The sequence below is a fragment of the Pseudonaja textilis genome, chromosome 14 (genome assembly GCF_049901715.1).
Source record: "Pseudonaja textilis isolate UNSWEBS1 chromosome 14, rPseTex1.2, whole genome shotgun sequence".
NCBI classification, from domain to species: domain Eukaryota; kingdom Metazoa; phylum Chordata; class Lepidosauria; order Squamata; family Elapidae; genus Pseudonaja; species Pseudonaja textilis.
In genome coordinates, this window is record NC_142003.1 from 14068004 (window position 1) to 14087878 (window position 19875).

At 50.9% G+C, this 19875-nt stretch overlaps 2 protein-coding genes across 5 annotated transcripts in view; one reads left to right on the forward strand and one right to left on the reverse strand.

Moving 5' to 3' along the window:
* Window positions 1-8301, forward strand: MLST8 (MTOR associated protein MLST8). 2 transcript variants are annotated; one of them, XM_026704077.2, is made up of 9 exons: window positions 1-492; window positions 710-848; window positions 940-991; window positions 2116-2278; window positions 4379-4454; window positions 4546-4698; window positions 5390-5514; window positions 6191-6354; window positions 7264-8301. In XM_026704077.2, exons 2-9 carry the CDS (start codon window positions 720-722, stop codon window positions 7380-7382), a joined length of 981 nt encoding a protein of 326 aa, XP_026559862.1. In that variant the 5' UTR covers window positions 1-492; window positions 710-719; the 3' UTR covers window positions 7383-8301. The 2 variants fall into 2 exon arrangements, with proteins under 2 accessions (XP_026559862.1, XP_087768740.1); XM_087912614.1 differs by having other exon boundaries at window positions 943-991.
* The window catches only part of BRICD5 (BRICHOS domain containing 5), a 23432-nt gene continuing 11595 nt past the window's right edge, over window positions 8039-19875 (reverse strand). For all 3 annotated transcript variants that reach the window (XM_087912617.1, XM_026704082.2, XM_087912615.1), the window contains exons 3-6: window positions 16111-16263; window positions 14110-14217; window positions 9849-10002; window positions 8039-8562 (exon numbers count right to left, since the gene is read on the reverse strand). In XM_087912617.1, coding sequence (XP_087768743.1) covers window positions 8468-8562; window positions 9849-10002; window positions 14110-14217; window positions 16111-16263 — 510 coding nt within the window. In that variant the 3' untranslated portion in view covers window positions 8039-8467. The remainder of the gene's footprint in view (window positions 8563-9848; window positions 10003-14109; window positions 14218-16110; window positions 16264-19875) is intronic.

The following is a 19875-nucleotide window of genomic DNA, read 5'->3' on the forward strand; positions in this document are numbered from 1 at the left end:
GTGGGTCGTGTTCAGCCGGGGCGTCGAGGAATGCGGGCTGGGTTCTCACGAGGTGCTGACCCGGAGTCAGAAAAGCGTCCCTTGCTGCGGCTCCATTGGAGGACTGCCTCACAACGCCCCTCGGACGGTTCCCCACCCTGAGCTGAGGCGCCTTCGAGTCAATCCTACGGCGCTACAAAACTCGCCCTTCAAAGCAGCCCTTGTAACTCCCGCCCTCCGTGGAGGCCTCTCGCCCCACCCCCGGCAACACAAACAACAAAAACCGGACGGAAACCAAAATAACCGAAAAGGAACCCGGAATTCGCCCCTCTTCGGAGGAGGAGGAGGCAAAGTCAGGAGTCTATGGCCAGAAACGCCCGTCGCCGCTCCAGTTGGGCACGAAAAGGGGGCCGCGCGCGCATGCGTAAGGGGCGCCGCAACCCGAGAGTTGGATGCTCGCGCCTGGGCGACCCCGGCTCGCGCATGCGCCAGGTTGGTACCGAAGCGCTGCAGGTAAGTTCAACCTGAAGAGGGAAACGGGAGGGGGGGCGGAGCTGGGGGGTTCTCTGCCTGCGGGGGGGGGTTGCAGGGTGGGGAGCAACGCCTCGGGGTGGGGGGAGCTGAGGGCGTCCTCTCTGCCCACAACGTCCCTGCCAGGTGGGCTCCTCCTAAGCGGGAGGGGGGGCGTTCCCCTTGCCAGCGCCCACCGCCCTCTGCCTCCCCCCCCCAGGGCCGCCAGCATGAACCCCGCGCAGGGCACGGTGGGCAGCGACCCGGTCATCCTGGCCACGGCCGGCTACGACCACACGGTGCGCTTCTGGCAGGCGCACAGCGGCATCTGCACCCGGACCGTCCAGCACCAGGACTCGGTATCCTTTGGGGCGCTGGTGCGGGATGGGGCGGGTCGGGGTCGGGGGTCTCGGCCGGCTCCCCCCAGGCTTCCTTAACCCCGGCCCGCAGCAGGTCAACGCCCTGGAGATCACGCCGGACCGCACCATGGTGGCCGCGGCAGGTAAGAAAGGAAAAGGGGCTGGGAGGAGCGGCCGGCGTGTCTTGTGATGGGGGGGGAGGGCGCTGCCCGGGAAGGGGGCTCGACTCCTTTTTTTCCCCCCAGTATATGTTTTATTTTTATGCATAAACATTTTGAATACAGTGTACTGTCAAGGCATATCATTTACAAAAAAGCAAAAGGAAAAGAAACAATATAGATAGATAGATAGACAGACAGACAGACAGACTGTGTGTGTGTATATATGTATGTATGTATGTATATCTCTTAAGTTTTCACGGGTACTTACATGTATGGTATTCAGCTTTGTTCGGGTATTTTCCCACATCATTATAGTTGTGCTTTTAAAGACGAACACAATACAGAAGCCTGATGATGGCAGATGAGATTCTGCCGAAACGTTGCTACAACTTTAAAAGCACAACTATAATGACGTGGGAAAATACCCAAACAAAGCTGAATACCGTGTGTGTGTGTGTGTGTGTGTGTGTGTGTGTGTGTGTGTTTGTGTGTGTGTGTGTATATATATATATATATATGTAACAATAATAATAATAGTACAACAGAATAATTTTAACTAAATTTCTCTTTGTATTTATAATTCTATCATGTTTATAATTATCAACCCTCTTCATATTTAATTCATGCATAACAGTAATCTAATTTCTACGTCTTATTTCTAACCACTTGTAAAATCTATTCCATGTTAAGTAATATTCTGTGTCTCCGTTGTCCTTTATTTTTAATGTCAATCTATCCATCTCTGCACAGCCTAGTATTTTCTGAATTCATCCATCCATCTGATGGAGTGTTCTCATTTTTCCAACATTTTTCCAATTGCAGCCGTCAATACATGCAAAACTAAATATGCTGTCCCTTTATCATAGTCCTCTGACTATGGTAGGTGGTTCGACTCCTCTTGTGCTCTGAGCCAGTGGTCCCCAAGGTTTCCAGTTCTGAATGGGCCCAGTACATGGTTGCGGGTTGGGGACCCCTGCTCTGGGTTGGTGAGAGCAGTTGTTTCAATCCCTATATGAGTTCAGAAGGACTCTGATGCTATTTCTCCATTGTGTAAATCTGTTTTGTTGCTTTGACTCCCTACAAACTAGTTGGTATCTCTTGTCCAGGTTACCAGCACATCCGCATGTATGACTTGAACTCCAATAACCCCAACCCGGTGATCAACTACGATGGGGTGAGCAAGAACATTACCTCGGTTGGCTTCCACGAAGACGGACGGTGGATGTACACCGGGGGCGAGGACTGCATGGCTCGCATCTGGGACCTCCGGTGGGGCTTTTATTGTTGACCTTGTACCTTTTAGGGCAGGGGTCCTCAAACCCCATGGGCCAGATATGGCCTGTCGAAGCCATTAATCTGGCCCACGTGAGACCATGAGGCCATATCACCCCACCTACCTGCCAGTCCCTACCCACCTCCTGGAGGCTGAGGAGGCCAAAAATGGGTCCGTTTTTGGCTTCCCCAGCCTCCAGAGAGGGAGGGATGTAGAGAGAGAGAAACACACACACACACACACACACACACACACACACACAAGTCCCTCACCCCACCCACCCAAGGCAGCTACATCCCTTCACTAACCTGCTGTCCACCACCAGGAGCATAACAAATTAATTAAAGTTTAATTTGTGTGTATTGTTTGCTGGACTGCTAAATTGGTCATGCCCACCCAGTCACAGGACCACTTAGCCATGCCCACCCAGCCGGTCTGGCCCCCTCAACAGTCCGAGGGACTGTGAATTGGCCCCCTGTTTAAAAAGTTTGAAGACCCCTGTTTTAGGGGAAGCCCAAGATTGACCCTGAATAGGCAGACATAGAAAGGGGGCAACTGAGGAGGAATCAGACACTCATTGTGCCCACATGATGGGCACCTTTGCACATGGCAGGAAATGGGTTAAGGAGTAAAACTGACCAAATGATGATTTACAAAATCAAATGCCTCAAACCGTGAGATCTTAACAGTTGAAGAGATCTTGTAAGATTTTGCTACCTGGTCAAAGTTGGGTCATTCTTACCATTTAAAGAGGACCGTTGAAACCCTCCAAGGGCACTGTGGGCCTCATGAGGCACTGAGTGCCAGCACAGACAGAGTGTCAGCTTGAGTTGGGTGTTCTGGCCAGGGTGGCCTGTGCATCCCACCGTCAGTAAGAGTCTGAAGGGAGGCTGGGCAACTTTGAAACCGGTGGGGAGAGATGCTGCTCTGAATCGGGAGTTTCTCAACGTGATGTGAAAAGGGGGAGCAAGTGAAGGGATGAGGAAGGAAGGAGTAAACTCCTGTTCCTTGTGTAGGACTGAAAAATACGCCTTGGGAATTTTGAGGGCCTGAATGCTTCAAGGTTTCCCGGGAAGGGACAGATGCCTACTGAAGCACAAGCAGCTAAAAGCAGGGTTGACCAAGGACGGACACCTCTGAACTAGACCCTCTGGTATCCCCTTAAAGATGTCTGTACTTTTTCTGACAAAGGCATTTGTCATCCAGCATCTGCAGCTGAAAAGGTCTTTCCTGTGATGACCTGGGGCGTGGCACAAAGGCAACCCTGTCAGATAAGCAATAATAGTCCCTTTATTATCTCCAACTTTGCCCTCTCGATGTCCAGGTTACCTTCTGGCTGGAGAAAAACTCTCCCAGGAACAGCCTTTGGCTGCAGAAAATTAAGTCCAAAACATGGTCAACACAAACTGTAACTTTCAGTCCAAACAAGCCAAACTGAGGTTTGGCAGGGCAGGAGCAGGAATTTCAGACTTGAAGGCACGGCAAAACTCACATGGTTGGGAAGACGCCAGGAACACAGATAAGCAATGACAACACAAGAGAAAGTCACGTTTGCTGTCAGCATCTGCCGCAGTCAGCATCAGTTCTTATAAACTTTCATCCCAGGTGTGGCTAATGAAGGGAATCAGGGCCCTTTCCTCCCCCATAAGCCATGCAACCCATGTTTCTCCCTTCTCCGTTCCTCCCTGCGTGTCGTAGGATGAAGAGGGGGTGGGCCTGGGTCTTCCTCTGAATTCCCTCTCCCTTGTTCTACCTTTTTCCTGCTCTGCCCAGCCTGACTTTGCCCTTCCCCAGTTTCCTCCACAGCCAACGGAGCCACACTCCCGCTCCCTGTCAGCTGTCCGGCTTCCTCTTCGGATTCAGACTCTGACAGGGACATGACATTTCCTGAGTCCCAACCTGTTCTGGAAAAGAAGGCCCAGTAATGAATTTTTTAAGAAACAGCAGCAGTTTAAGGAAGGCAGGGATGGCTATGCTAGAGTAGTCTTCGACAATATCATGGCCATCGCTGTTGGGCTCTTTGGATGGTCCCTGGAGTGCAAGAAGCCCCAACAATCCCTTGGCTCACCCCTGTCACGTTGTTTGTCTCTTCCTAGGTCACGCAATCTTCAGTGTCAGCGCATTTTCCAGGTGAACGCGCCCATCAACTGCGTCTGCTTGCATCCCAATCAGGTATCTGAGGCAGGGCCCCCTGCTCTCGTGCTGCATGGGGGGAAGAGGGTGCAGGAAGGGCCAAACTCTCCTCTGCTTTGTCTCCTCCTAGGCTGAGCTCATTGTCGGAGACCAGAGTGGTGCCATCCACATCTGGGACTTAAAAACAGACCACAACGAACAGCTGATCCCAGAGCCGGAAGTCTCGGTCAACGCAGTACATATTGATCCGGATGCCAGCTACATGGCTGCGGTCAACAGTTCGGTAAGGACAGCCTGCCCTGGACTCACCGAGTTCCTCAGTTAGTCTCCAATGTGGCACGGAGCCAACGGGCCAGGTGCTTTCAGCCCTGTGATGACCAAGGCTTCCTGAGACTAATTAAGCACACGCTTAGTTAAAACAACTCTTGTTTTATTTCAACGCTGGGAATTATGTTTATTCCCAGCCTGTAATAAGTCCCAGTCTCTTGAGATAAGCACCCACCTTTCTCTCCTTTGAATGGCTGTCAACAACTAAAGTGCCAAATGAATTAAAAAAACCAACTGAAGTACAAAGTCCACATAGAGCTTAAAGGTTTAATCCAAACAGAGTGAACGACTTTGCTTCCTGCAAAGGTTTCTCTACCTTTGCACTTCCTTTATACCTTAGGAGAGGGGAAATCACCTCCCAGCCTTACTCCTGAGTTGCCCCTTTTGTTTCAGCTGCTCTCACCTTCTAGCAGCTCTGCACATACGTGCTCTCGGAACAGGCTCCCCCTGTTCCTCTGCCTCGCTGCTGTCAGACTCCGGAGGCTCTGGAATCAGGACCCCACTCCCAGGTGGTCCTGGCCTCACCCTGCATCGGGCGCAAGACCCTTTTCTGAGTCCTCTCCAGACTCCCGGACTGGTCCCCGTTCTTCCCCACTGTCCGATTCCGCTGCCAGTGAACCACAACACAGCCACCTCTCCTCTTGCAGGGCAACTGTTACGTGTGGAACCTCACGGGGGGCATTGGAGACGAGGTCACCCAGCTCATCCCCAAGACCAAGATCCCTGCACACAACCGCTATGCGCTCCAGTGCAAATTCAGCCCAGACTCCACGTGAGTAGTTGGTGAGGTTGCTTGGTTTTCTTGGCCCTAGAAAAACAGGGATCTTCCCTCTTGGGCAGACCAAACTGGTTTGGGGCAAGGAGAATAGTGTTGGCCTGCCACATGTGGGCTGAGCTCCGGTCGTGACTGGGTGGCATTTCCCTCTTGCAGTGGGCCTGGCATCTCCTGGCATCCTCTTGTCCAAGTTCTGCTGCACTTCAGGCTACAATGCTGTAAAAGCGGCTCTGAAAGCCAAATCAGTCATAGCTGGTTGGGGAGCAGGGAGCCCCTCTTTCCTGCCCTGCCCAGTCCAGCCTCAAGTGGTGAGCCAGCTGGCGGATAGAGGAGGTCGGGGACCCGGGGAGACAGGTAGGTCCTTCCAAAGGAGATATCTGAGGAAAAACCCCAAGCCTTGCCCATATTAGGAGACAAAGATCTGCCCTGAATTTGGGGGAGGCTGCTAGATCAGGCCTGATCTAGCAGCTCCTTCCATCTTCTTTGCCAATTCTTGGTCTGTCCAGTCTCGAGCCCCACCTTGAACCGTCTTTCTTCCAAAGAGGTGGGAAGATACTTTCCAGTTCCTCAGATAAAGGCCAGAGAAGGGGCTAACCTGTTCCAGTTTGGAGGAATGGGCCGGATCTGGGGGGCTCCTGCCTTCAGCTCGTTGGCTTTCTCTGCCTTTCTTCAGGCTTTTGGCCACTTGCTCTGCTGACCAGACGTGCAAAATATGGAGGACCTCCAACTTCTCGCTGATGACGGAGCTGAGCATCAAGAGCAACAACCCCGGAGAGACTTCCCGTGGCTGGATGTGGGACTGTGCCTTCTCGGGGGATTCCCAGTACATTGTCACAGGTGAGAGGAGTGGAGCCCACAGGCTCACCTGGCCAAGGAAGCTGCTCTCAAAGAGGCCATCCTGGAGCAGGGAAGAGCCGACACATCCTCCTCTTCCTTTCTCCTTTGGCCTAAGCTAATAAGAGATGCCACTTCAATAGCCTCTTGAACACACCTGTTCTCCCTAAGAGCAGTATAGGTAGTCCTCGACTTATGGCCACAATTGAGCCCAAAATCTGTTGCTTAGTGAGAGAGCGGTTTTAACAGTGACTTTTGTCCCGTTTTATTACTTTTCTCGCCACAGCCGTTGAGTGAAGTGGTCTGATTAGTAACACTGCAGTTGTCCGGTTAGTAACACGGTTGTTAAGTGAATCTGCCTTCCCCGTTGACTTGGCTTGTCTGAAGGTCTCAAATGGAGATCACGTGATTCTGGGACACTGCGACCGTCATAACTATGAGCCAGTTTGCCAAGTGTGGGAATTTCGATCATGTGACCATGGGGATGCCGCAACAGTCGTAAGTGTGGAAAATGGTCACAGGTCACCTTTTTCAGGGCTGTCGGACAACTTCAAATGGTCACAAAACCAATGGTTGTAAGTCGAGGACTGCCTATATTACCCCATATTTTTCAAAAGGAAAGAAGGACCAGTTCACTGGCCAGCCCCGTATTTTGCTCCTGTGGTCGAGGCAAGCCATGAACTGGTCGCTCGGGCTTTGTTACGGGTGGGATTCAGCCAGTTCGCGTGAACCGGATGTTAAATTTATATCTGATTCACCAAACCGGTAGTTGAACCGGCTGGCCGAATTCTGGGAGTCGAAGTCCACGAGCCTTAAAGTTGTCGAGTTTGGAGAGCCAGCCTTTAGCTATCTGTCCCTCCTTTCCGGGGTTTGGTGCTGCTCCCCTGAACTCTCTGTTCTCCCCCCCTGCAGCCTCGTCAGACAACTTGGCCAGGCTCTGGTGTGTGGAGACGGGGGAGATCAAGAGAGAATACAGCGGGCATCAGAAGGCGGTCGTCTGCCTGGCTTTCAACGACAGCGTCTTGGGCTGAGGAGCGCGCTGGGACGGCCCCTCTTCGCCAGCCGGTCTCTCTCCTGTTAGGCCCCATCAGCCACTGCTTCTTTCTGCCGAGGAGTCCAGACTAGCTCGACCGAGGCTGCCCTCTCTGCCCTTTGGCTTAGTTGGCAGGTGTGGCTGGCTTCCCTGGCGCTCCTCGTTTGTAGCACCCCCTTAAAGCTGGCGTGGAGCTGGCAGAGAAGAGGGAGGCTGCCCTTTCCCTGGGCAGTGACGGGTATCCTTGTCTTGGCTGCCTGTAGGAAGAGCCTCCTGGGTCTGGGGTGAGCTGGGTCTCCTTCCCGAGGCCCCCTTTTCTGCCCCTCTCCTCCCACCCGGCCCCAGGCTTCCTTGGGGAGCTGGCACTTCCTTTGGGAGGCTGGCAAAGGGAGAAAGGTTGTCACTGAACCCCTTGCAGGACGGGCAGGTTTCACTCCGTCCCTCCCTTCTGCAGGCCACCCTGCTGGGTCATCTGGCTTAAAGAAAAGGAGACGTTGAACCAAACCTTCAGGGAAGCCTCGACAGCCGAGGGCAGCCTTCTCTCTCTAATCCAAGAGTCTTCAAACTTGGCAAGTTTAAGACTCGGGGACTTCAACTCCCGGAATTCCTGAGCTCACACGACTGGAGGAGGAGGAATTCTGGGAGTTGAAGTCCCCAAGTCTTAAAGCTGTCAAGTTTGGGGACCCCTGCTCTAACCCGACATGCTGACATCCCAAATCAGAGTCTCATACATGATGGTTTTTGTGTTTTGAAGGCGGCTTTAACATAATGCTCGTATGGATCTGACCTTCACCATAAATCTACTTCGATCAGAAACACTTATTTACACGTTACAAGTTGAAAGCGACAAACTTCGTAAATGTATGTGTATAAATGTATATATATATATATAAATATATATAGTGGCGAGCAGAAGATGACCACGTATTGGAGTTGGTTTTTTCCTTCTGGCTGGTCCAGAGTCCTGGATGAGAAGGCGGGAGGCTCTCTTGGGAGGCTGGAGGATTCGGGTCGAGCACGAGGGGACGTGGGTGACCTCAGGTTCTGATTCGGTTCGAGCTAAAGCCGGGACTCTTCGGACCTTCATTCGGGAAGGTAGTAGAAACAGATGGAGACACAGATGTTGTTTGGGAAGCAGATGTCAATGCACAGGTAGATGAGCCGCTGCTTTGGAGGATCTGTGAGGAGCACAAAAGAGGGTAGAAAGATTGGGGGTTGTTGGTGGGAGGGGCAACAGAGTCCTTTGGGTAAGCTATAAATGTTAAGAATGTTGGCAGGGACAGGCTGCGTTGGTGGTTGCTCGTCTTCGGGATCTGGAGGGGAAAAAACCCCCCACTGTGTTTTGATTTTAAGACCCTCTAGATCAGAGCTCTCCAACCTTGGCCACTTTAAGACTTGTGGACTTCAACTCCCAGAATTCCTCAGCCAGCATTCACTGGTTGAGGGATTCTGGGAGTTGAAGTCCACAAGTGGCCAAGGTTGGAGGGCAGGGGTCCCAAACCTTTCTGGCTTTGTAGACTGGCCCGGAGGGGGTAGGCGAGTGTGTGCACCCACCGCTGGCACAAATGGAGCTGCCTACGCGCGCTCACCTGCCGCTTGCGCAGCCCAGTTCTGAACGGGTTACGGCCCAGGACCAGGCCGCAGCCCGGGATTGGAGACTGGGCTCTAGGTCTCAGGTTCTGCCAGTATAGCGCCCTGACGCTCTCACATTTGAAGCTGCTGTGGCCAACATTTCATCCTCCCTGGGAGGAAGAATCCCCTTCAGCCCAGTAATGTTGACTACATGGGTTTCAGGAGGATGTGCAGAGTGCAGAGAATTTCAGCGGTCCTGGATTCAATTCGATTCGATCCCTTTCTTCTGCTCACTGACACCTGCAACATTTTCGAAGTATAAGGTGGTTTGTGTGTGTGTGTGTGTGTGTGTATGTGCGTGTGTGCGCGCTTTTGGGTCATTGACGACTCCTGACATCTGCCTGCTCAAGTCCCTGTGGTTTTCTTGGCAAGGTTTTCAAGAAGTACCTTGCCATTTCCTCCTTCCCAAGGCTAGGAGGGAAGGAGAGAGGGAGGGACTGGCCCAAGATCAGCCGTGCCAATGCTGGCGTTTGTTGGCTTTGTGCCTCAGGGCAGGACTTGAACTCCAGTTTCTACCGTAGCCTGGTGCCTTAACCACTAGGCCAGGTGTGCTCTCTTCTGCCTGGTTTACCTCAACTTAGCTGTGCTCCAACATGCATGTCCCTGCCCCAACCGCCTGTGCCAATGACGGGAGGCCAGATGCCCACCCTCGCTGCTCTTTGCAATGTGCCTTCAGTCAGGAAGGGAGACTCTGCTGCCAGCAGCTCCCAACAAACGCCAGCATTGGCACGGCCGATTGGCACCGGGGGAATTACGGTTCAGCTTCACTTGCAACTCAGAAGGAGCAGAGACCCCACTGGGGGACTTGGCACGGCTGCGCCCATCAACTTACCATCTTTCTTCTTAACCCAGCGGATGGGCACCTGTTTGCACAGAGCCCGGACAGCCTCTCCTGCCTCCGCTGGTGGCACCAGGCTCCCTGGCACAACCCCCAGGAATTCCCGGTAGAATTGGGAACCGTGGCTGGGAAGCAGCGGTGGATCCTCCTGGCAGAGAAAGGAAGGGTGGTGAGAGCAGCTCAGCCTGGCTCCGGGACCAGGCTGCCCGCTCAACCTTTGTATCCCTCAGAATCCTCCAGGCTGCTGCATCGTGGGAAGGGCTTCCTGGGAGAGGCCCTGGGGGAACCGAGCCCCTCAAGAAGCCTGCCTGCACCGTTTCCATGCTGCTTCCCCCCAGACAGAAGGGTTTAAAAGCCAGAGTAGCCCAGGGGGCACTGCAGCCTCAAGGGACTAAGAGGTTGCTTGTTCCTCTAATCTAGGAATCTCCATCCTCGGCAACTTTAAGACTGATGGAGTTCAACTCCCAGAATCCATCTGGCTGGCGAATTCTGGGAGTTGGAAGTCCACCAGTCTTAACGTTGCTAACTTTGGAGACCTCTTGGCTGGGGCTGCCACTTTAGGAGAGGCTCTGAGGCAGGGGTGTCAAACTCAATGTCAGGATTCCCACAATTGCCCTAATTAAATCATGATTCTCAAGCCAAACTTCAACCAACTTCAAAGGATTCCTTAGAGGCGACATACTGGAACTGCCCTATATGAAGCCAACTCTGGCCTACATAATTCACAGTCCCCTGTGACCCTGTTCCCCCCGGGTGTCTCATAAACCAGTGGCCCCCAACCTTTTTGTGCCACGGCCCGGTACCGCATCACAAAATGATCCACGGCCCGGTACCGGCACCAGCACACATGGCAAGGCGAGCCGAGCGACCGGCCAGCCAGCCGTCCCCCGCTTCTCCCGGCCACCTTCAACTCCTCCTTTGTACCTTTGTCGATGGGCTTCGGGACGCCTTTGGGACGGTCGCTCGGCTCGCCTTGCCTTGGATGCTGAAAGAATCCTCGCGCCTTAGTTTTGTTCGAAGCCACCCCTCCCCCTCGATGAAACTAAGGTGCGAGGATTCCTTCAGGACCCAAATGCCGCTTTCCAACCAGAAAAGCTCACCGGAAGCACTTTCTCATCAAAACAAGATGGTGGCGCCCAGAAAACCGGCGGCCTGGTAGAAAATGTTCCACGGATCGGTACCGGTCCGGGACCCGGTGGTTGGGGACTCCTGTCATAAACCAGACTCTTCAGCTGAGCACGTTCAAAGGCTGGGCGTCATCCTTCAGGTTCTTCAATTAAATATATTTGCGGGCAAAAGCTCTAGTAGTTTAGGTACAATCTTTTAAAGATAAAGAGTTGGGATGTACTTTCACTTCCAAATTGCTGCGCTTCTCTTCAGATTTCCTTCCTCTTTTTTTATGGCAACTACTCAAACAGGCACAGGAATGTTTTTTGAGTTGACACTCAAGGCTTGAAAAACATAAGGGGCCGTCCTACGTCACCTTCGGCCCGGTCGAAACCTGCCAGCAGTTTGGGAAGTGGTGTGTCAAGCTGGCCATGCCTGCCCCACCCCCCATCCCCGTGGTCAACCACAGCCCTGATGCGGCCCTCAGTGAAATTGAGTTTGACACCCCTGCCCTAAGGCCACCCTATACTGGGTATCGGGGTGGGGGGGGTGGGGATACGTGAGCAGGTGTACTGCTGTTTCTTCCCTCCTTCCCTCTCTGCCTCGGGAGGCGTCTGGGTGAGGAATGCCAGCTCCTGAGTGGGCAGAGCAGAAACCTGAGCCCACCCGTCTTCTCTCTGGCATTTGCAGCAAAGAGGGCCTTCTGTCTCCCCGAAACCAGACCTCCGCCCTCCACGCCTTACGCGCCCTCGCTCCGACTTCTGCAGTGGTGGCGGCGGCAGCCTTTCGGACAATGCTGCTTTGTTTTCGCTCACCTGACGGGCATCGCCCTAAGCCAGCCAGGAGTTGCCAACACCCCCCCCCCCAAAAACGTTACCTATTGCTTTTCTATTAGTGGGGATGGTTCTACCGTCTTCCAGGAGAAGGGAAGCTCCAATTTCAAACCTCCACGGCCTTGTGGCTGTATCTATGATTGGAAAAGGCTCCAGGAGTCAACCTTGAGGCAAAATCCGGAGCCAGAGTCCTGGAAGCAGTTCGTGACTGTGTACAGTCCCATTCTGGTAACTGCTGCAACGCAGCGGGAACTAACTGTATCGGCTTTGCTGTTTCTCCATTAGACTATTTCAGTGAGGTGGAGAGGGAGGAATCTACTGCTTGGGTAACAGTTTATCCTCCGTATTAAATCACCCTGTTGTGGTTCGCTGGCAGCCAGTGTGGATGGCAGAGGTATCAGACAGCGAGGACAAAAGGGAACCAGTTGGGGAGTCTGGAGAAGCTCGGATGAGGGTCCTGCATCCGATGCAGGGATGGGGCCAGGACCATCTGGGAGTGGGGTGCTGCCTTCGGAGCTTTTGGAGTCTGGCAGAGGAACAAGGGGAGCCTGATCCCAGTGTGTGTGTGCGCAGAGCTGCTAGAAGGCAAGAGCAGCCGAGGCAAAAGGGGCAACTTGGGAGTAAGGCTGGGAGGTGATTGCCCCTCCCATAAGGGATAGAAGTCAGCCCTCAATGACGAAGAGCTTTGCAGGAAGCAAAGCAGTTCAGTAACCTCCGAGTCCTTCGTGAAGCTCTGTACTCTGATCGGTTTTTTCTAGGTTTTTGGGTTGGTTTATGTTAAGCCTTAATTGGACTTCTGTTTCTTGGCAGCACTCGACAGCACTAAATAAGCATGCTCTTATCTGGAACTGTGTATAATGAGTTTTGGCTGGGAATGCAAGTAATTCCCAGTATCACATTAAAATAGGTTTTACTTTTAAAATCTGTGTTTTATTAAGTTTGACGAAGCCTGGGTCAGAACACGCCCAGGCCTGATGCTCTGGAGAGGACACTCCAGGTTTGCATAGAGCATTGAAACAACACGGGAAGTGGCAGTGACCGGTTTCGTAGCACGATACCATCGTCTCTTGAGACTGAAGGATGCCAATTCAGGGGAAATAAAACTGATCGTCGCATCCCCGTTGAGGAATGAGCAATGGGTAGGGGGCTGAGGGGGAGCCAGCCAACCATATTAAAGGGGTTTCCCGTAACACCATAGTTGGGGTTGCAAAGACGTTTTCAAAAGTGGGGTTTTAAACCCATTGGCAGGCCAAGAACCTCCCTCATTTCCTTCAGTTTTGGAAGGCAGCGAGAAATTGCGCTTCCAATATTTGGATAGTTTGGAGTCCTGGCAAAAAACCTGGTCTCTCTCTTCCACAGTTGGCAGGCAAAATTGCAAGGGAGGGTTGTAGGCAGAGGTGCACAATGTCACAATGAGGGTCAAGTGGTGTTAAGTTTTGGGCTTCATCCTTGGGTCCTTCAGCCAAGGCTGCTTGAGGTTCAGGGCTGGTCCAAGATGCTGGTCAACCAGGGCCAGCCCAATTCAGGAGACAGCTGATTCAATGACTTCTTTGGGGATTTCAGGCACTTCTTGAAAAGTTTCCTCTAGACCAGCGGTGTCCAACCTTAGCAACTTTTAAGGCTCGTGGACTTCAACTCCCAGAATTCCCCAGCCAGCCATGCTGCTTAACGTCTTAAAAGTTACCAAGGTTGGACACCCTTGCTTTAGAACAAGTGACAGCAAGACCTGGAGAGAGTTAAAAGTGCCTCACAAAGAGAACGGGGAAGCGGAAAACACCAGCCGGTTGGCTTTCTTGCGGTAGCTTGCAAAATAAGCCCTGATGCAATCATGAGGTTTGTGCATTGATCCTAAGAACACACTTCTGACATTCTGAGGTAAAACTGTTCCTGTGCGCGGAGAGCTCTGCTCTGACAGCTAATCAGAAATCTCTCCACCATTATACCTTTTTTAATGGTGATTTTTTTTGCACACAACCTGGAGAGGGTTCAGTAACTGAGGCAAGTCGGAACTGATTAATGGAGCGACGAATTAACGTTTGCAGAAGGAAACTGGTTGCCTTATGCCCTTCGGCTAGGCCAGTCTTCTCTTATTTAGTGCCCCAGAGATGCCTGCTGGAGATTGGGAGACTAGCCTTCCCTTGCACCCAGAGATGCCCTGGCAAGAGAGGGTGCCTTGCCCCAAAGAGCAGCCCTCACGCCAAGAGAGAGAGAGAGAGAGAAGGAGAGAGTGAATGGAGGGAGGGAGGGAGGGATGGACAGACGGACAGATGAATTGGCTAGATTCTTCTTAGTCCAGGCTGTTGCGGGCTACTCACCTTGTGCTTTGATAGGTTGAAGGAAGCCTGGGCAGCATCCTGATCCCAGGCATTCATCTTCTTCAGGTAACAATTGCTGTGTCCCGCCAGCTTATAGCAGACGTAACTCTGCGCAGAGAACCAGAGAAAGCATGAGGTCCATTAATGTAGAAGTCCGCAGCCTGTTTGGACCCGGACTGCAATGTGTGAGCAGCATGTGTGCAACTGCCACTTGCGGAAATCAACCTGTGCAGGTGCATACGCTTGCTCACCAATGGTGCAGAACCAATCCCTCTCCTTCTCCCCCTCCCCCCATTGCTACTGCCACCGGTCCACAAAACTGGAAAGGTTGGGGAACACTGCATTAAAGGCCACTGGGTTACACCAGACCTCAACCCAAGCTTGGGAGACCCCCTTCCCACATGCCAAAGAGCCAGCCAGGCCTGCTGAGGTTCACTTGCTCCAGCAAAGAAACAGCCAGAACAAGAATGGCTTATTTCTATAAGCCACCTGGAGTCGCTGAGACTCAGGCGGCGATATCAATTTTCTATATCAGTGAATGTCCTTCCAGGCAGCCAAAAAAGCCAACACAATCCTAAGTTGCATTAACAGAGAGATACAGTCAAGGGAGGTACTAATACTATATAAAAACCTTAGTAGGATCACACCTAGAGTATTACATCCAGTTTTGGTCACCACACTATAAAAAAGATGTTGAGACTCTAGAAAGAGTGCAGAGAAGAACAACCAGGATGATGAGGGGACTGGAGGCTCAAACATACGATGGACGGTTGCAGGAACTGGGCCTGGCCAGTTTAGTAAAGAGAAGGACCAGGGGAGACAGGATAACAGCCTTCCAATATTTGGGGGGCTGCCCCAGAGAGGAGGAGGGGGTGAAGCTATTTTCCAAGGCCCCCAAAGGCCAGACAGGGAACAATAGATGGAAACTGAACCAGGAGAGATTCAACCTGGAAATGAGAAAAAATTTTCTGACAGAACAATCGAGCGGAACAGCTTTTGCCTTCGGAAGTTGTGGGAGTTTCATCACTGGAGTCTTTCAAGAAGAGACTGGACTGCCATCGGTCAGAAATGGTGTAGGATCTGCTTGGATGGGGAGTAGGACTAGATGACCTCCAAGGTCTCTTCCAACTCTGTTAATCTGTATTTGAATTGCCAAGTCAACTCAAACCATTGGAGATCTCATTCAAATGTGCTGCAGATGTGGGGAGCAGGAAAAGGGTTTCGGAATTCTGCCAGGTTCTGGGGTGTGGGAGAATCAGAGGGTGCCTGTCAGACCAGAGTCTTAACTCTAGAACACCCAATACCTGCTCCTGTCCTGGAGTGGGAGGTCCAAGGAGTTCCCCTTCTGAGGAAGGGGCTAGCAGCAGCCCAGAGCCATCGAGGGGCAAGCGACTGATCCCTGCTAGCCTAGAGCTGGCTGCCAACATAGAATCCCAGCCACGTGCTGCCAGAATGGGGCATCTCCCTTCACATCTCATTGTCTTGGCAATACAGATTAACAGAGTTGGAAGGAACTTCGGAGGTCATCTAGTCCACCGCCCCCACCCAAGCAGGAGACCCTACACCATTTCTGACCGATGGCAGTCCAGCCTCTTCTTGAAAGACTCCAGTGGTGAAGCTCCCACAACTTCCGAAGGCAGCTTCTGTGATTGTTCTCACTGTCAGAAAATGTCTCCTTATTTCCAGGTTGAATCTCTCCTTGATCAGTTTCCATCCATTATTCCTTGTCTGGCCTTCAGGTGCCTTGGAGAATAGCTTGGCCCTTTCCTCCCCTCTATGCAGCCCCTCAAATATTGGAAGACTGCTATCCTGTCTCCCCTGGTCCCTCTCTCCACTAGACTAGCCCATTCCTAAAAATGGCTGAAGACTCGGCTGTTCACAGAACGTGCCTCTTCCCTCCCCATCCACCCCGGCATCCTTGTGAAATAAGACACCGTCACAGGTAGATCCACTTTCTCCCCTTTAACTGGGAAAGGCAGCCCCAAGGGTCTGTGTGCTCACATTCTTGCAGTCAAACAAGATGGCGGTGGTTTGATTTCCGGAAGACGTGAGGTAGTAGGTGATGGTTTTCTTGGCCTTGCTGACCACCACTGACTGGTTGATCGAGGATCCCGGATGATTCTGGAAGTTTAATCGCATTACCTGCGAAAGAGGCTATAATGACACAACACACAGTGTGAGGGCTTTGACAAGTTACATCAGACCCACTTCTTGTAGGTTTCCCATCCCTGCCCCTTCCCGGGTCCTTTTTATGGCAGGGGTGGGCAACTATGACCCCTTTATCACCTGTGGACTTCAACTCCACGCTGCCTCAGGAATTCTGGGAGTCCAAGTTCCATAGATTGAAAAAGGACCATAACTGCTCACTCCTGTTTTACGTCAAAGAGGCAAATGGGACTGGTTTGCTGTCGCTTTCTCCAGAAGTATCTGAATTTGGGCCAAGATGATCCTGAGTCTTGGAGGTAGAAGCCAGCTGGGTCAGTTGGTTGTGCTTGATTCTTAGTTGACATTAATGTAATTCTGGGGGTACCTTACAAGGAGGCTGAGGGACTGGCCCAAGACCACCCAGCTGGCTTCATGTCTAAGGTGGGATTCGAACTCACTGGCACACTAACTACTTGTCATGCCCCCGTTGGAGTCTGAATCCGAGGAGGAAGATGAACAATTGCACTCCAGGGACCATCCAAAGAGCCCAACAGCGATGGCCATGATGTTGTTGAAGACTACTCTAGCATAGCCATCCCCTCCTTCCTTAAATGGCCATTGTTTCTTAAAAAATTCATTACTGGGTCTTCTCTTCCACAACAGGTTGGAACTCAGGAAATGTCATGTCCCTGTCAGAGTCTGAATCCGAGGAGGAAGCTGGACAGCTGACAGGGAGGGGGAGTGTGGCTCCTTTGGCTGTGGAGGAAACTGGGGAAGGGCAAAGTCAGGCTGGGCAAGCAGGGAAGAGGTAGAACAAGGGAGATGGGCTCAGAGGAGGACCCAGGCCCACCCCCTCTTCATCTTAGGGCACACAGGGAAGAACTGAGAAGAGAGCAACGTGGGTTGCATGGCTTACGAGGGAGGAAAGGGCCCTGATTCCCTTCACAAGGCACATCTGGGAAGGGAGTTTAAAGGAGAGGCAGTTTGAGAGGGGTGTTTGTCAAGAACAAACATTGCTCATGCTGGCTACTGTTATCTTAGTTCCTAGCATCCTCCCAACTGGTTGGATTTACTGCCGTGTTACTTCACTTGTGGAACTCCTTATCTTGCCCTGCTGGATTTATTACCTTATCTTGCTTTGTTGGATTTATAGTTTAAAGTTTTCTGTTTACACAGTTATGGATTGGAATATCTGCAGCCAAAGGCTGTTGCAGGATCCTGGGAGAGTTTTTCTCCAGACCGGAAGGTCACCAGAACATTGGGGGCAAAGTTGGAGCTAATAAAGGGACCTCTACTTATTGTCTGTCTGGCTTTCCTTTGTGCCACGCCCGGGGTCATCACACTACTACACCAAGCACTCATATTAAATGTAATTGCAAGCATTAAGATATAGAAAATTGTTCTATTTCCTTTTTGAAAGGAAGCAGTGTCTAATGGAAATATACCCAGTAACTGATAATTTTGAGATGATTTCTTAATTATCCTGGCTTTATATTGTCCTTATAGCTGATCAGCACTTTCAACAATTTCAATCCTCCATTGCTGATGGAATTGCTTGATCTATAAAGTATTTTGGAAACTGATTTTGGAAATTCTTCCAATACGGATTCCTCGAAGCAGGCTGCCTCCCTCTGCCATTTGTTTTTAATGCCAATTACACTTAATGAATATGGCCATCTAACCCTCTGCAGTGAACTCTGGGCAGTAAACAATAATCCAAAGGGTTTAAGAACAATTGCAACTGCCAAGATGACCCAAATAAACCTCCTTCATCTTACTGATGAGACACAAATAGACAACAGACAGACACTCTTTGCTGTGCCCAGAGAAAGAAATACCTGCCGCTGCCCAGGATTGAACTCACAGCTCCCAGATTGTGAGGTGAGAGCTCTACCCCTAGGCCACCACAAAGCTAAGAGAGCTTAAGGTTGACTCAGCCTTCCATCCTTCTGAGGTCGGTAAAATGAGATCTTTATTATGGTCATAGACCAGTCAATTAAACAGCATCATAATTTTATTTTTAAAAAGTATTCTAGGAAAAGGTAGAAAATATATTAAAACAGAAAGTGTATATTTAAAAAATGAGTCTAAAAAACAAGGAGTAGGAGCATTAGATGGGTGTAGGGGAACATAAAGGTTAATATGTGGAAGACCATATCAAATTACAGAGCACTCTAGTGTGGCAAACTAGATGCTCATTAAGTCTAATTTATGGCATGGGTCATCATCCAACAAATGGTAACACAACCTGGCAACATTATATGTCATAGCAGGGTTGCTATGTGAATGTGTGTGTGTAGAATTGTCCTACGTGCCTAATTATTTATGCAATAATGGTGAGATGAGACTAGTATGAATGGCTTGTATTAGAAGCATATCCTCAGTTGTTGGGCCTTGACTTTCTGAGGAATCTTCCAATATTGGCTTTCAAGGACAGTCGAAGGGGGAGCGAAGTACTTTGAATACCAGAGTACTTAATTAAAGGCCTTCTGGTGTTTTAAGTACTTCAAGTTTAGTTAAGTATGCCATAATGGAGTCGTAGTCCTTGTTGGGTTCATTGGTAAAACCATAACTTGAGCTTCCAACTCCTGGTCCCAATCCCCTAAGCTGATCCAGAAGGAATACTGCATCCAATTTTGGTCATTACACTATAAAAAAAGATGTTGAGACTCTAGAAAAAGTGTAGAGAAAAGCAAGCAGGATGATGAAGAGACTGGAGGATAAAACATGAAGAATGGTTGCAGGAACTGGGCCTGGCTAGTCCAGTGAAGAGGAGGACCGGGGGAGACATGATGGCAGTGTTCCAATATTTGAGGGGCTGCCACGGAGAGGAGGAGGAGGGGTTCAAGCTATTTTCCAAAGCACCCGAAGGCCAGACAAGGAATAATAAATGGAAACTGATCAAGGAGAGATTCAACCTGGAAATAAGGAGAAACTTTCTGACAGTGAGAACAATCAACCCATGGAACAGAAGTTGCCTTCAAAAGTTGTGGGAGCTTCATCCCTGGAGACTTTCAAGAGGAGACTGGACTGCCATCTGTCAGAAATGATATGGTGTCTTCTGCCTGGAGGCAGGGTTGGACTAGATGACCAACAAGGTCCCTTCCAACTCAGTCAATCTGTTAAGAACACTAAGGAGACCACAATCAGTTCCATCAAATTCTGTTGTTAAATCAAGGGGGGAGGGGCAGTGTAGAGGCGTTCCCTCCATCGATGTCCCATTAAATTTGATTGAGTGCAACCATCTCTGTGTTGTAAACAATGCTGAACTTGACCAGGAAGGATGCAGATAATCACTTTCTTCCAGGGTCCTCTAGAACTAAAGCCAATCACTCTAGTAACAACTCTCCCAAGGAGGAAGAAAAATGGAGACCAGATAAAAAAATTGTCCAGTTCTAGGGTGTCCAGCAATGGCTCCTTGACTCACCTTGTTCAGAGCAGGTGAGATCACCCCCTCTCCTTGAAGGAAGCGTTAATCAACATATAGCCAACCTCATGTCACAATCAAGAAGCCCTGAGCAGCCAGGACAGTCGAAGATTGAACGAGACATTGTACATCATCATACGCTCTTTCTTGATGGGCAGAAAAAGGCGGGTTTTGCTTCTCACTGAAATTGTCAT

Coding starts and splice junctions, on each gene's coding strand:
- MLST8 (XM_026704077.2), top strand. CDS start 720: ATGAACCCCGCGCAGGGCACGGTGGGCAGCGACCCGGTCATCCTGGCC. Junction 992..2,115: donor CACCATGGTGGCCGCGGCAG/GTAAGAAAGGAA, acceptor TCTCTTGTCCAG/GTTACCAGCACATCCGCATG. Junction 4,699..5,389: donor TGGCTGCGGTCAACAGTTCG/GTAAGGACAGCC, acceptor CTCCTCTTGCAG/GGCAACTGTTACGTGTGGAA.